The sequence below is a fragment of the Panthera tigris genome, chromosome B2 (genome assembly GCF_018350195.1).
Source record: "Panthera tigris isolate Pti1 chromosome B2, P.tigris_Pti1_mat1.1, whole genome shotgun sequence".
Taxonomy (NCBI): domain Eukaryota; kingdom Metazoa; phylum Chordata; class Mammalia; order Carnivora; family Felidae; genus Panthera; species Panthera tigris.
The window spans coordinates 109,549,806-109,565,561 of NC_056664.1; the positions used below are offsets into that span (position 1 = coordinate 109,549,806).

The 15,756-nt window shown below is 34.8% G+C and overlaps 2 protein-coding genes across 4 annotated transcripts in view; one reads left to right on the forward strand and one right to left on the reverse strand.

Annotated features, from left to right (window-relative positions):
• The window catches only part of HSF2 (heat shock transcription factor 2), a 44,014-nt gene extending 39,010 nt beyond the window's left edge, over window positions 1–5,004 (forward strand). For all 3 annotated transcript variants that reach the window (XM_042987096.1, XM_042987095.1, XM_042987099.1), the window contains one exon: window positions 4,711–5,004. The gene's annotated coding sequence lies outside the window, so the exon portion shown is untranslated. The remainder of the gene's footprint in view (window positions 1–4,710) is intronic.
• The window catches only part of SERINC1 (serine incorporator 1), a 34,628-nt gene continuing 21,011 nt past the window's right edge, over window positions 2,140–15,756 (reverse strand). The window contains exons 4-10 of the mRNA XM_007078674.2: window positions 9,007–9,086; window positions 8,637–8,774; window positions 6,882–7,051; window positions 6,683–6,773; window positions 4,946–5,090; window positions 4,605–4,835; window positions 2,140–2,992 (exon numbers count right to left, since the gene is read on the reverse strand). Coding sequence (XP_007078736.1) covers window positions 2,857–2,992; window positions 4,605–4,835; window positions 4,946–5,090; window positions 6,683–6,773; window positions 6,882–7,051; window positions 8,637–8,774; window positions 9,007–9,086 — 991 coding nt within the window. The 3' untranslated portion in view covers window positions 2,140–2,856. The remainder of the gene's footprint in view (window positions 2,993–4,604; window positions 4,836–4,945; window positions 5,091–6,682; window positions 6,774–6,881; window positions 7,052–8,636; window positions 8,775–9,006; window positions 9,087–15,756) is intronic.

The window sequence follows — 15,756 nt, forward strand, 5'->3', positions numbered from 1 at the left end:
AATTAAGTACTTTTGCTGTGCAAAAGACCCTGTCAAGATGGAAAGACAAAGCTACAGACTGGGAGAAAGTATTTGCAAACCATGTTAACTGATAAAGGATGAGTATTTAGAATATATGAACTCTCAAAACTCAACAAATTAAACTGTCCAATTAGAAAATTGCCAAAAGGCATGAACATTTTACTGAGGACATATACATGGCAAATAAGCACATGAAGAGATACTCAACATCACTAGCCATTTGGGAAAGGCAAGTTAAAACCACAATTGAGATAACACAATGTTCTTATCATAACGGCTAAAATAGGAGATAGTGACAAAGGCTGGCAAGGATGCAAAGAAAATGAATTGTTCATACATCAGTGGTGTGAATATGAAATGGTACAGTGACTCTGTAAGTTTGGCAACTTCTTGTAAAATAATCATTTAGCCCATCCACCAAGATTTCTCTCTTCATCCCTGGTTCCATTTAGCCCATCCACCAAGATTTCTCTCTTCATCCCTGGTTCCAAAGACCACGAATTCCCATTTCTTTATTTGCATCATTGAAAGCATGTTAATATAAATGAAATGATCCTTTGTAACCTTTTGGGATTGGCTGTTTTTACCCAGGATACCTCCCTGGAGATCCAGTCGAGTTGTTTTGTGTACAGTTTACTCTTGTCTTATAGTTAGTATTCCATGATATGGATGTACCACTGTGTGTTTAAACATTCACCAGTTGAGGGACTTCTGGGTTGTTGTTAGTCTGGGCTATTGCAAATAAAGTGATAAGCATTCAGGTACTGGATTCCGTGTGAACATAAGATTTTTCTGAATAAATGCCCAAGAATTTTATAGGCATTGTCTTGCCCATAATATTGGGGGAATCAGACCATTTCACTAAACCTTGGTTGGACTAAATGGAATAGAGTACTCATTTACAATTATATTCTTATTTCCCCCCTCCCCCCTTGGTAAGGGACTTTAAGTAGGCTTCAGCCCCACATGGGGGCTTGAACTCATGACCCTGAGCTCAAGAGATGGACGCTTAAGTGAGGCATCCAGGCGCCCCCTCGTAAGAGACTTTTTTAAATACCATTTTGTGTCAGCACCAATTTGCAACTTAGGAAAAAATGCCTACAGGACACAGCAGGTGTAGAATAGCTATCTAATGAATTAAATATATTCTCCAAATTAAACTGGTCCACCCACTAAAGGTTCTTTAGGAGAACATCACCTTAATTACCTGAGATCCAATTTCAGGTGCCACTTACAGAGGACCAAAAAAGGGTGTGATATAATTACTACCTTTGAAACAATTCAGTTTTTCAGGACACAAAATGGACAGTTAACCTTATTGTTTCAGGTTCTTTTATACGCAGGAGGAAAAGTAGGTCTGAGTATTATAGCCACCTAAATTTGAGTTGCTAAAGAATTAATACACCACACACTTTGTCTTGAATTCATTTATTTAGAGATAGAACACAGCCATTCAAAATGATGGAACACAATATCAACACCCAGAATAAAGTTGGGGAATTAAGTTGAATTGTTATATATTTCATTTACATTAATAAATACCTTAAAAGAAGCAAATGTAGATTTTAAGATTCATTAAGACACTAATGATGTGTACAAGTAACTAAGTTTCTAAGTTAACTGTCATACTGCTTGATTTTTCAGGTTGAAAGATTATCATAAACTGTATATTTTAATTAGATGGCAGCAAATACAAAAGCATTTTAAATATCTTCTGAGCTGTAAAATGTACTGTAAGCAGTTTATATTCTATAGCATTCTGTCATTCTGGCCTCAGTTTATGGGTAGAAGGCAAGCTGGACACCAGCAAATACAAATTATCCACCACTAATGAGGTATAAAATCTATTATGCATGTATTTTGAATAGAAGTTATTTTTAAATGCCAAAAAATGCCAGCTATTTTTGGGAAACCTGGGATTTCCCAGCTTGGCCACAGATTAGAAATCTGAGCTTCAGTTTCTTCTTACTTATAAAATGAAGGTTTGGATGAGATTTTATCTAAGTGTCTCCTCAAGCCTAGTATATTGCAGTTTCTTCCTGTCCTATCAAAAGTTTACCACTTTTGATTTTAAAAATGGACTTTCACAGTCATTTTCAACAACTGCCTTCTAACCCATGATTATCATTTTCAAAAGCTTTGTCTAAATCCTTCAGAGTTCTAACATCTCCAATGAGCCTATACTGCATATGTTCATAATAACCAAAACAAAGTTCACTATGTTTGTATGAAAGGCTATCCCTACACAGGGAAGATTACAGGCTATTTGGGTATTCAATTTAGTAACCCACCACTACCAATCTTTCTCTGAAGGCTCCTGTGTCTCAATCTCCATCATAATCTACAGGGAAAACCTGAAAAGATTATTCAGACAACTGGCATTTAAGTGACTTGCTTACACAATTTTGCAATAGCCACGTTCTTTGCAGTCTCTTGTAGGGCAAGGCATCAAACATTTCAAAAGGCAGCCATACATTTCCTTTTATACTTTCTAGAACAGCTTAGATAGCAGAATTTAATAAACTGTCAAGCAGTTTTATTTTTACTCTTAACTTCACAGGCATAGAACTAAGGATAAACCTAACAATGTCCACTTTTCCTAACTCACCAACAGATTCCTAAATCTCTCCCTTTGTGATTCATTCTAACACATATATCAATGCACATGGCAAGAATATAATGAATAAAATGGCAAGCGATAAAATCTAATTCATGCCAGAACACTGGAGAAGTTACATGGGAAGCACACACATACACAACTTTACAAAAGTTGGGAATACTGTTAATCTCAAACAAGCAATGATCCAAGTGGGACTTTCATGCCATAAGTCCTGTTCAGTCAAAATCACGATTTGTAAGAACAAGTGGTGCCACTAGTGTCCAAACATACAACACAATGCCAATCCAACTAGAAGAGATTTTCACCCAGACTGCTGTCCACTGACTTTTCATCTCACGAGAAGGCTCATACCTAAAATTTAAGAAAAAATTTAAAGGGTTGGATTATCAGCCATCATGCTACTTAGCTTACTTCCTAAGTGTTCTTTGTACACAGTTTGTGATAACAGACATACAACTTCTGGGCTAATCTGCTGCCCTGCTAGCCATACTACGTTAATAGCAAACGTGAAGGTAAAATTCACGGTTTCCTTTAAAGGAGGAAAGGACGCAGGCCTCCGAGGTCACTCTTTTACTGATACTCAGATGCTCTTTACGTAAAGTCCCCACTTTCCAAAAGTTTATGTCAGGCCAGTATGCTTTTACAAAACTACATGAGTAAGGGAAGTGGCTTTTTTCTTAAAGGCAGAAATTCTATTTAAGTAACAAAAACCTATACCAACGTAATCTTTTATAAAAGTGTAGTAGTGTAACACCAACTTTGAGAAAATGGGGGGAACCTATATTTCTGGCTTAGTAGTTCTGAGATACAGAGAAATGGAGTTGTGTAACTTCTGGGTAAGTGAAATGTCCTATCCTGTGTAAAAAATATAATCTGTTCCAAGTGTATATGGGAACCACTCTCCCACTTCAGCCTTCTCAGATTTAAGACACTGGAAAGAAAACACATCTCAAATTTAACTGGTTTTTGTGCAGATGAAACATACCAAAAATATTTTTGATCTAAAGTTTTTTTTTGTTTTTTTTTTTTAAGATTTTTTTTAAGTAATCTCTACACCCAATGTGGGGCTCGAACTCAAAACCCCAAGATAGAGTCGCATGCCCCTCTGAGCCTGTCAGTCACCCCGATCTAAATTCTTAACGTTTACTATTATCTGACAGCCAAAGCTGTGAATTATTGAGAACTACATGGATTCTCATCATTTAATATGTTCCTGCAGTGTAGGAATTCTTAAAAATACTTCAATAATAAATACCAGTAAAGACTGCCCTCAAAATGAATAATCTTTTTTCCTACATCTTGTTTGTTAGTCTTCTTACAAGTTGTAAGGGTACTATGCATTAAAAAGTATTCAAAACAGAACTGCCCAAACCATATAGTTCAACTTGAATCTTAAATGGAATCTTTCAGTAATCATTTTGACAAAATTAGAATTTTTGAAAACAAATACTAATAACTACCTTCCTATTACTGGAAAAAGACTTATGTATTATTAAGTGCTAAAAAAAAATATAAATTACAACTTTGAAGAGAATCCAATTTTAAAGTAGCCATGTTCTTTGCATTAATCTACATTAATGTATTTCACCTCAATTCTGAGAACTTTAGTGCTTTTAAAGACAGTTTGAACAAAACAGAAAAGGTATCTTCCATTATGTCAGGAACTGGGTTAACAGTATTTAAAAAATTAGGAAAACCATTGTGGTGTATCAACCATCAACATGGTATTTCTGTAAAAAAATGTTAGTAAAAAATCTGAAGCTTTCTATTTTAATCTCATCAAGATATGGAATATTTGTCAATGCCAAAGCAAGGTAGTCTGCATTTCTCATACTGATCTCACTTAGATGTAAATTTTGAAGTACACTGGAGGTTAAAAAGTACTTCATACCATATGTTTTGTGATGGAATCATGAAAAACATCGAAATTTCCACATGCAAAGTTTTCATGAAATGTAATTACCTGTACCAGTTGGTAAGGGTCATCATGATATAAAGTGAAGCCAAGAAAAGCATGAAGTGAAAGAAGGAATAACTGTAAGTAACACCATCCCTTTCATTATCTACAGCTCGGTGAACATCATCTCCATCCTCCAGTGATCCATCACTTCTGGCTCCACCATCTTCTATTAATGTTGATTCATCACTTGTTAGAGTCAATTTATTAACCTGACTATTGTTCGAAGTGCGGATGCTGCATGAAAGACAGTTAAGGAAGAAAGAAGGAAAAAGGGTGTTTTTTAAAAAATGATTTTTAAATGAAAGGCTAGATTTCTTGTTAAAAAAATGCACAATTTTTCTTACCTTGAATAAAATACACACAATAAAAAGAGGATTAGTCCTATAATTCCTTGAGCATGCCACCACTGGACAGACTGCCCTTCCTTTGGAATAGTGCTTGTTGTATTGTATCCAATTATGCTTAGTAGACTTGGGTTGCAGTTTGTTTCTGTAATGTAAATTAAGGTCGAATTAATGTTAGAACACTATAGAAAGTATTTTTCAGGTCCTAGTTACAGTTGTTTTTTTTATTTAACTCTTTAAGATAACTGCTATTTATTAATGAGACTTAAATATTACACTGCTAATTTTATAGAGGTGCTTGGAAAAATCAAGTAATTTCATTTTAAACCTCATGTAAGAGCAGAAATATTTTTAAGCTTTCTACTGATCAAGAAACAGGTGAAATTTAGATAACCTTTCCAAAGTATAATAAAACTCTAGTAGAGTTAGGAATAAAAATTCAGATGTTCTAAACTAAAACAGAATGGTTTCTCCTAACATATATTGTAAGAGAACAAGTTACTTTAATGAAATTTATCCACTTGTCAAAATACATTGCTACATAAGCAAGGTAGCTTACACATAAAATTACCAGTTATTAGAATTTTAGCAAATGCTTTTGTGGTAAGTCCAATTAAGTCATAATGATCTCCTCTGTATTCTTATATGAAAAAAATTATAGTTTGTGTAGTGTTCACTAAAGTATGCAAAATGTTTTTCACGAAGCCAGATAGGTCACTTACCATCTTACTAATGAAAACAATCCTTAATTAGGGGGGAACAACCAATTCTTAGGGCCATTTTAAGAATTACTAAAAAATTTTTTCTAATCACTTAAATACCTGAACAAATCTAATCTTTCTCTAATAATAAAAAAAGCCTTTCTCCGACTAATGATAAATTACCTACTAAGTTTATGAACTTGAAATCAGATTCAGATAACATATTTTATAATTTTCTTTTTAAGTAAAAGAGACCATTTTCTTCCTTTTCAAAATTAGTAACTAATTTCTCACTAACTTGTTTCACACCAAATGATATTCCATGAGATTAGAAGCCAATATATATCATTTGGGGTGAAACAAGTTAGTCTCGTGGAATGCAATGTAACAGGCCTATAAAGATTCATTAGGGGCACCTGGGTGGCTCAGGTGGATACGTGTCCAGCTACAGCTCAGGTCATGATCTCACGGCTTGTCGGTTCTAGCCCTGTGTCAGGCTCTGTGCTGACAGCTCAAACCCTGGAGCCTGCTTTGGATTCTGTGTCTCTCTCTCTGCACCTCCCCTGCTCAGACTCTGTCTCTCTCCCTCAAAAATAAGTATTAAAAAAAAATAAGTAAACATTAAAAAAAATTCATTACAAAGCCCTATTATATTCACTTGCAAGGTACTCACAGGCAGAAATAGTATTTTAATAAGAAAAGAATTATACTGTTTACCACTGAAGCAAGGAGCATTTTAACAGCTTTTCTTTCTTGTATACTTTCTTTTGTGATATTGTATATATACTATCGCAAATACGGCAGTACAAATTAGGTATATTTGTTATAATTTTCATATACTCTCTTATAATTTTGTTAGTGAAAGAAACAAAGTAAAAAAAAATACAGTGATACATCAAAGATGAAAATGGTATTATTTCCATACTGTTTATTCCTCTAGAGGCTTATTTTTTAAATGACTTAATTTCATAAAATGACCATTTCTGAAAAAAGTTTCAGAATTCATTAAAAAGAAACCCAAGCGAACAAAACACACCTGGTTCATTGGTCATAGCAGACCATGTCAAATACATCGTGTAGACTGTAATTACTGAAGACTGTAACAAACCAGATCTTGGTTGTGATTCCTACAAAGAAAAATTAAGCAAGACAAATAAATATTCTGACATCATTCAAAATTTAAGAAAACTCAGAAAAATGGAAGCTTCAAAAAACTAATGATATAAAGAGCATACTTGGATTTTGGGCAGTATAGACATTACAGAAGCACCAAGGCAGAGGAGCATGTTGACACTGATGAATGCTTTATTTTCTGAACAACTGGCTGGATGAGTATAGTAAACAAAGAATAGGACGATAGCAACTAAAGACAGCAGATAATTCAGAGCTGTAGCTGATAACAATGCTGTGAAGGAAATATAATTGGACAATTAGAATTGATCATGAATATTAGGAATTAGACATAGGGCTCATTTTAAAAACAAACTTTTTACTCTAAAATGTATTTTAAGCAACTAACATTGTCAGCATTATGCAGGCTATAAAAGCAGGGAAGAATATTATTTCTGAACTTTATCACAGAAAATTTTATAGTCTTCACATATATAGCTCACTATAATATTTTCAAGGACATTAAGTTAGTAACAGACTAAGTATTTTATTAATAGTAATATCTCCACTACAAACACATTCACGTACATTAGTCATTATTTTCAAAATACAGAAAAATAAAAGGAAAATTACTTAACCATAATTGTTCAGTTACAAATGACACTGAAAAACAAAACTTTCATTGCTAATGCTAAGCCCACAAAAAAAGGCTTTCCCATATTAGTATCTTTAAACATTTTTTATTATGTAAGATTAATAAGACAACCTAGTTTCTCCTTTGTAAATTAAAACATACACAGTGTGTTTTTGTGCTATTGTGTGTGCTCCATATACACAGGTATTTATGTAGATGTGCCAGACGGGGATCCACCCAACAAATATTTATTGAATGCCTACAAAGTTCCAAGCGCTGGTGGAGCAGGGAACAAAACAGAAACTCTTGTATTAAATTTGAACTAAAGAATGGGGTGTTCTAGAACACTGAATTTTCCAAGTAATTGAAGCTTATTTCTTTGAATACTAAACTCTTTGTTTTAACCACCGAGATCAAATACCACAAAAACTGTGTGAGAGAAATATTAGGCTAGCAGATACAATGATACAACTTTCACTCTGAATTAAAGTATTTAGCTGAAAACTCAGATCACTTCACATAAAATTTTAGATTTATGGCTTCTCTTTAAAGAAATCAGAAAAAAATTAAGCAATACTGAGTTCACGTTTCTACAAGGCAATGATTGTATGAAACTGAGCAGCATCTATGCATTTTAGGGAGGGTCTTCATCATAGTCCCTACTATTTGCACAAGGATTGACTGACTATACACTTAACCTGGTTTTCTTCCCTCAGTTTTTGATCCATGTTTTGCAGTATAACCATAAGACCCAAGATCATCATTATAAATAAATACACATTAATCACACTACTACAAGAATCCCCTTAGGTGGATCTTTCCACTTACATAAAATGAAATGTTCTAGAGTCGCTTTTTATATTTTTTCTGCATGCTGATGTTTATGCCTTATGCCACTGTTTATTTCTAGCAGCCCTAATCCCTTTGATATTTTATCTACCTGTAGTTCCTGTAGAACAGGAAACTAGGCTGTAAAAGGTACATACTGCCAGCAGTAGCCTTTGCAACATCTACTTTAGCCATTTAGGGTATCTTGGTTTATTTCCTGATTCTTAAGTATGTTCCTAGAGCTGATTCACTAAAAGTTCTCTCAGTAAGTTGCTGATACAGTGTGATTCAGTGCCACTCACAGACTCCTGAAGTGTATCTCTTCACAAAAATCTTGATTTCCCTGTAGTCTACATATGTGCTCTCATCTTCAAAGTTCAACTATCCTGAAGATGTGCTATAAAAGACAAAAGCTTACCTGCATACCAACATCTTGAGTTCCCTTCTTCCATTTTTTCAACCCATGATTCATTCCACGAATGGGCAAAATCAATAAGTAAGACTAGCTGTATGAGGATGAAGCAAAAAGCACCTGCCATGCCTACATAAAACCACACTGAAAGAAAAAAAAAAGTATACAAACGAGTGGCCGGTTCACTTTTTATCACTTCATTTTCACAATCACAATAAACAAAAGGATAAATAATATTTTACACAAATGCCTTGATTTTGTCAACTGGAAAAAAAAAAATAGAAGTAGTGTTACAGTTCCAGGCAATAGTTATTAAAGTTTCTTTATAGAACATCAACATCACACAATTAAAAAAAGAAAAAACAAAAACTGTTACCAGTTGTAAAAGTTCCTTCTGGAATGAAGAAAGCCCCAATAATAATTGCAATTGCTGCGGCAAATTTAAAGAACCAAAATCTAAAAGAAATAGAAATATAGTTTATTAATAAATATTCACTCAATAAAGAGTTTTATCTATGAAATCTTTTTTAAGAGCATCTGAAAAAAATAGTTTATGTGACTGTTTAGGACAGTTTTAAGATAGATTTGTAACCAATTCATTATGAGAAAATGAGAATATTCTATTTCACGGGTTTGCTTTTAATAATGAATGGATATAATGCTAAATGAAATAAGTCAGAGAACCACAACCACCATATGATTTCACTCCTCTGGAATTTAAAGAACACAAACTAACAAAAAAAGACAAATAAAAAACCAGACTTTAAATACAGAGAACAAACTGGTGGTTGCTAGAGGGCAAATGGGTGAAACAGATAAAAGGGATTAAGAGTACCCTTAAATACCTAGAATTGTTAAATCATACTGTACACCTGAAACTAATGTTAACACCGTACATTAATTATACTTGAATAAAAAAATTAAAAGAATGGGATGTGAAAGTATAAAGTCTGCTGTACAAATGAATAGGTCTTATAAACACATGATAAATGCTCCATCTGGTTTTAAAAAACCCAGCTTTTAGAACATCAGCCTCTTGATGACATAGCAAGTCCTTATTTTTTGTTCTCCTGCTTTGAACAAATAAATAAGGCATCCATCCATGAACAAAAGTGCTACTATGGGCGTTGTGGGATCCAGAAACATGCCAAGACCAAGGAAGGGTCTTGTGCACCTGTGTATTTGATAATAGGCAGAGACACACTTTGGTATAGGCTACAAAATTAATAAACTTCTCCAATCCCTCCAAGCTCTTCCCAGTTGGGGAAAACCTAGAGTGCTGATATGGGCAAATACCTATGAATGAGAAACAATTTATAAAAGTCTAGCCCTACTGTGGGGAGATTCCAACATGGCCTGAGTGTGTGTGTGTGTGTGTGTGTGTGTGTTGCGGTGGGAGGGAGAGTTTCAGTGCAACAGAGAGGGGAAGAACTTTGCCAGCATTGCCCCTATACCATGGTAATATAGTATGGACACTGGCAGCAACCTCTCCCATGGGGGAAAATGAGAGCTGTGAGTGACCAGCTACCCCAACTCTGTGTGACAATTCTGGAGAAACCATTTCTCTCCAGAAGCACCCAGATTACTGAGCAAACTCCATGACTAAGAGGAGGGAGAAGATGGAGAGAGAGGTGGATATTAAAAAGAATTACAGGAACACAGTTTCTGCCAATTACACTCAGGACTTAAGCAGGAAATCTGCTCACAAGCCTCTGGGAGATCCTCAGCCAAGAATCTCTGCTGGCTGGCTGGCTAAGTGGGACCCTAAACACCCAGGGTGCTAAACCCACACCTCCCACTCTGCAGCCAGCTCTTTGTGTGCACTCCTGAGTGCAAGAGCAAGAGAGGATGCGATAATGAGAGTGCTCTGAGAAAAACACCATGATCTGTAGGCAAGGGAGAAACTACAAATGAGTATGTGCCATCATCTGGAAAACAAAACAAAAAATTTCTGGTAGCCAGCAAGGTGAGTTGTAAGAACCAGGGAAGACATAAAAGCTTAAGATCTTCCACAAAAGTGAGCAAGAAGTGTGCAAGTGTATAAAAGAAATGTGCAGCAAGTGTATAAACATGAGGTCAAAGAGAACCCCAGATATATATAACAGGATCGAGAAGAGTATACCCCATCGAAAGCAACCAGTATAAACTTGAGATGTCTCCTACTTCAAATGCGAAAGCAACCAACACAAAACTACAGGAAACATGAAAAATCAAGAAAACATTCCATTACCAAAAGACAATAATCCAACAAGTAAGCTGAAAGGCATGGAATCTTGCAATCTAGTGGATAAAGAATCAAAATAGCTATTTTGAGGAAACTCAACAAGCTACAAGAAAACACAGGAAGATAAATTCAGGAGAAAGAAATACATGAACAAAACAAGAAATTTAGGAGAGCCAGAAGTCATAAAAAAATAATCAAATTCTGGAGCCAAAGAATGATGAAAGAAATGAAAACTGCAATAGCACTTGCAGCAGGGTAGATCAAGGACAGAATAAGCGACCTGGAGAACAAAAATTTTGAAATAACCCAATAGGAGTGAACAGAGGAGAAAAGAATAAAAAAGAGCAAAGCCCATGAGATCTATAGTATCCAAATATTAGAATAATCAGCGTTCCAGAGATGAGAGAAGGGAAAAAGTTTATTTGAAGAAATAATAACGGAGAACTTCTCAAACCTGGGAAATATTATACAACCGAGTTCACAACTCTAATAGATTATGCTATTATCTCAATGCAAAAGACCTTCTCTAAGACATGAACTGTCAAAGGTGGAAGATAATCCTAAAAGCAGCCAGAGAAAAAATGATCATAATCCACAAAGGAACTCCCACTAAGCTATCAGTGGATTTCTCAGCAGAAATGCTACAGGCCAGGAAGGAGGGGAATGACACATTCTAAGTTTTCAGAGAAAAAAACTTCCAGCCAAGAATACTCGATCTACCAGTCATTCTTCAGATATGAAAATACTTTGTCAGATAAATAAAAGCTGAATTCACCACCACTATACCTTCCTTGCAAAAAATGGTGAAAGTTCAAGCTTAAATGAAAAGATGCTAATTAATTAGTGCCTTGAAAACATATGTAAGTATACAATAAACTGGTGAAAACTAATGCACAGTAAGATTCAGAAAACTAATTCTATGATAGGATGGTATGTTAACTTTAAATGTTAAAAAAGTTATTAAAAAAACTATAGCCACTCTATTGATATACAATCTAAAAAGTAAACTGACATCAAAAATATAAAAGGGAGGAGTAAATGGGTAGAGCTTTTGTATACAATTGAAGTTATGTTGCTATCAGCTTAAAATGGGCTTTTATCTCTAAGATGTTTATGTAAATCTCATAGTAAACACAAAGCAAAAACCTAGAGTAGACACACAAAAGATAAAAAGGGAAACAAAGCATACCACCAGGAATACCAATTTACAAAAGTAGGCAGAAATGGAGGGAAAAGAATGGAAATACAGTACAACCAGAGAGTATTGTATAAGGTAGCATTACATATCAATAATTATCCTAAACATGTATGTACTAAATTCACCAATCAAAAGGCATGCTTTGGCTAGATGGATTAAAAAACCAAGACCCAACTATATGCTGGATACAAGATTCACATCAGATTCAAGGACACTCATGGGTTCAAAATAAAGGGATAGTAAAGGATACTCCACGCAACTGGGAAGCAAAAGAAAGTGGGAGTGGTAGCATACCTACATCAGACAAAATAAACTTTAAGCCAAAGAAGGTAACAAGAGACAAAGGTGGCCATTATATAATGTTGTAGAGGGACCAATTCAATTCTCTAAGAAGATGTAACAACCATATATACACTACACACACACACACACCCAATATCAGAATAAATATATTAAGCAAATACAGATTTTAAGACAGAAATGGACAATAAAATAATAGTAGGAGACTTTACTATCCCACACTTCCAGCAGTGGATAAATCCTCTAGACAGCAAATCCACAAGGAAATGCTGGATTTGGACAATACATTAGGCCAAATGGACCTAACACATTCATAGAACATTCCATCCAACAGCAAAAGAACACACATTCTCAAGTGCACAGGGAACATTCTCCAGAGTGAACTGATCATAGGATAGGGCTCAAAAGTCTTTTCAAACTTAAGAAGACTGAAATCATTCCAAGTATCTTTTCCATCTGTAAGAGCATGAAACTAGAAATCAACAAGAGGAAGCCTGGAAAATTTACAAGCATGTGGAAACGAAACAACACACCCCTGTGAAACCAAGGGATCAAAGAAGAAATCAAAAAATACCTCAAAACAAATGAAAACAGAAACACATAATAAAATGTATGAGACACTGCAAAAGCAGTTCTGAGGGGAAGTACATAGTGATAAATGTACATATTAAGAAAACAGATCTTTAACAACCATAACTGTACACCTCAAGGACTAATAAAAAAGAACTAAGGCCAAAGTTAGCAGAAGGAAGGAAATAAAGATCAAAGTGGAAACACTGATACAGAACAGAAAAAACAACAACAACAAAAAACAAAACCAAAAAAACCCCTGACAAACTTTTAGCTAGACTAAGAAAAAAGAGAGAATACTCAAAATCAGAAACAAAAGAGGCATTACAACTGATACTACATAAATACATATGTTTGTAAGAGACTGCTATAAAGAATTACATGCCAACAAACTGGATAACCAGAAGAAATGGATAAATTCTTAAAAACACAACCTACCAAGACTGAATCAAAAAGAAACAAAATCTGAACAGACCAATATCAAGTAAAGGGACTGAATCAGTAATCAAAAACCTCCCAACCCAGAACAGCCCAGTATCTGAGGATTTCACTGGTCAATTCTAACAAACTTTTAAAGAGGAATTAATGCCAATCCTTCTCAAACTCTTCCAAATTACTGAAGAGGAATGGATACTTCCAAATTCATTTTACCAGGCCAGCATTACCCTGACGCCAAAGCTAGGAAAAGACACTACAAGAAAACTATGGGCTAACTTCCCTGATGAATACAGATGCAAAAATTCTCAACAAAATGTTAGCAAACCAAATCCGACCATACATTAGAAGGTCTGTAGCACCATGAGCAAATGGAATTTATCCTTGGGATGCAAGGATGGTTCAATATATGCAAACTAACAAATGTGATAACTGAATGAAAAATAAAAATCATATGACAATCTCAGTAGATGCAGAAAAGCATTTCACAAAATATGAAAAACATCCTTTCAAGCTGAAAACCCTCAACAAATCGGGCTACAAAGAAACATACCTCAACAAATAAAGGTCATAAACAATAGATCCACAGATAACATCATACTCAACCAAGAAAACCTTTCCTCTACATTTAGCAACAAGCAAGGGTGCTAACTCTCACCACTCTTATTCAACATAGTACTAGAAATTCTACCTAGAGCAATTAGGTAAAACAAAGAAATAAAAAGCAGCCAAACTGGGAAGGAAAAAATAAAATTGTCTTTATTTGTAGATGGTATGATCTCATATGTAGAAAATCCTAAACACTCAACCAAAAACCCTGTTGGAATGAATCAACAAATTCAGTAAAGTTGCAGAATACAAAATCAACACACAGAAATCAGTTACATTTTGATACATTAACAACAAAATACCTGAAAAGTAAAGAAAACTATCCTATTCATAATGGCATCAAAAATAATAAAATGCTTAGGAATAAATCTAGTCAAAGAAGTATAAGATCTATGCAACGAAAACTATAAGACTTTGATGAAAGAAACTGAAGACACAATAAAAGAGAAAGATATTCATGTTTATGGATCTGAAGAACATTGTTAAAATGTTTGCACTACTCAAGGCCATCTATGGATTCAATACAATCCTTATGAAAGTTCCAATGGCATTTTTCTCAGAAATAGGAAAAAAAATCCTAAATTTTGTACAAAATCACAAAAAGACCCCAAAATGGCCAGAATAATCATGTGAAACAAAGTTAGAAATATCACAGGTACAGATTTTAAACTGTACCACAAAATTACAGTACTCAAAATAGTATGTTACTGGCATAAAAAGACACATAGGCCAATGGAATATAACAGAGAGCCTAGAAATAAATCCTTGCACGTGTGATCAACTACTATTTGATGAAGACGTCAAAATCAATGGAGAAAGGACAGTTTCTTTTATGGGAAAACTGTATAACCACATGCAGAAAAATGAACCTGGACCTGTATCTTACACAACTCACAAAAATTAAACTAGAAATGGATTAAAGAATGAAATATTGGAGTGCCTGGGTGGCTCAGTCAGTTAATTGTCCGACTTCGGCTCAGGTCATGATCTCGTGATCCGTGAGTTTGAGCTCTGCACGGGGCTCTGTGCTGACAGCTCAGAGCCTGGAGCCTCCTTCAGATTCTTTCTCCCTCTCTGTACCTGCCCTGCTCACACTCTGTCTCTCTCTCAAAAATAAACATTATAAAAAAAAAAAAAAAAAAAAAAAAAGAATGAAATATTAAGACCTGACATTGTAGAACATACCAGGAAGATTCGATTTTTTATGTTTACATTTATGAGATAGCACCTCACACCTGTTAGGATGAAAGGGGTATCATCATCAAGACAAGAAATAAGTGTCGAGAACGATGTGGTGAAAGGGAACCTTGAGCACTGTTGGTGGGAATGTAAACTAGTTCAGCCACTATGAACAGGAGTATAAAGTTTCCTCAAAAAATTAAAAATAGAAACTACCATAAGATCCAGCAATTCCCTTCTAGTTATACATTCAAAGGACGTAAAAACAGGATACCAAAAAGATACCTGCACTCCCATGTTTACTACTGCAGCTTTATTCACAATAGGCAAGATATGAAAACAACTTAAGTGCTTGTCAATGAATGAAGAAACAGTGGTATAGATATACAATGGAATATTATATAGCCCTGAGAAAAAAGCAAATCCCATCATCTGCAACAACATATATGAAGCTTGAAGGCATTATGCTAAGTGAGATAAGCCAGACAAGGAAAGACAAATACTGTATGGTATCACTTACTCATATGTGGAATCTGAAAAAAACCGAACTTGTAAAAAACAGAACAGAATGGTGGTTACCAGGGTATGGGGTGTATGTGTGTGGGTGGGAA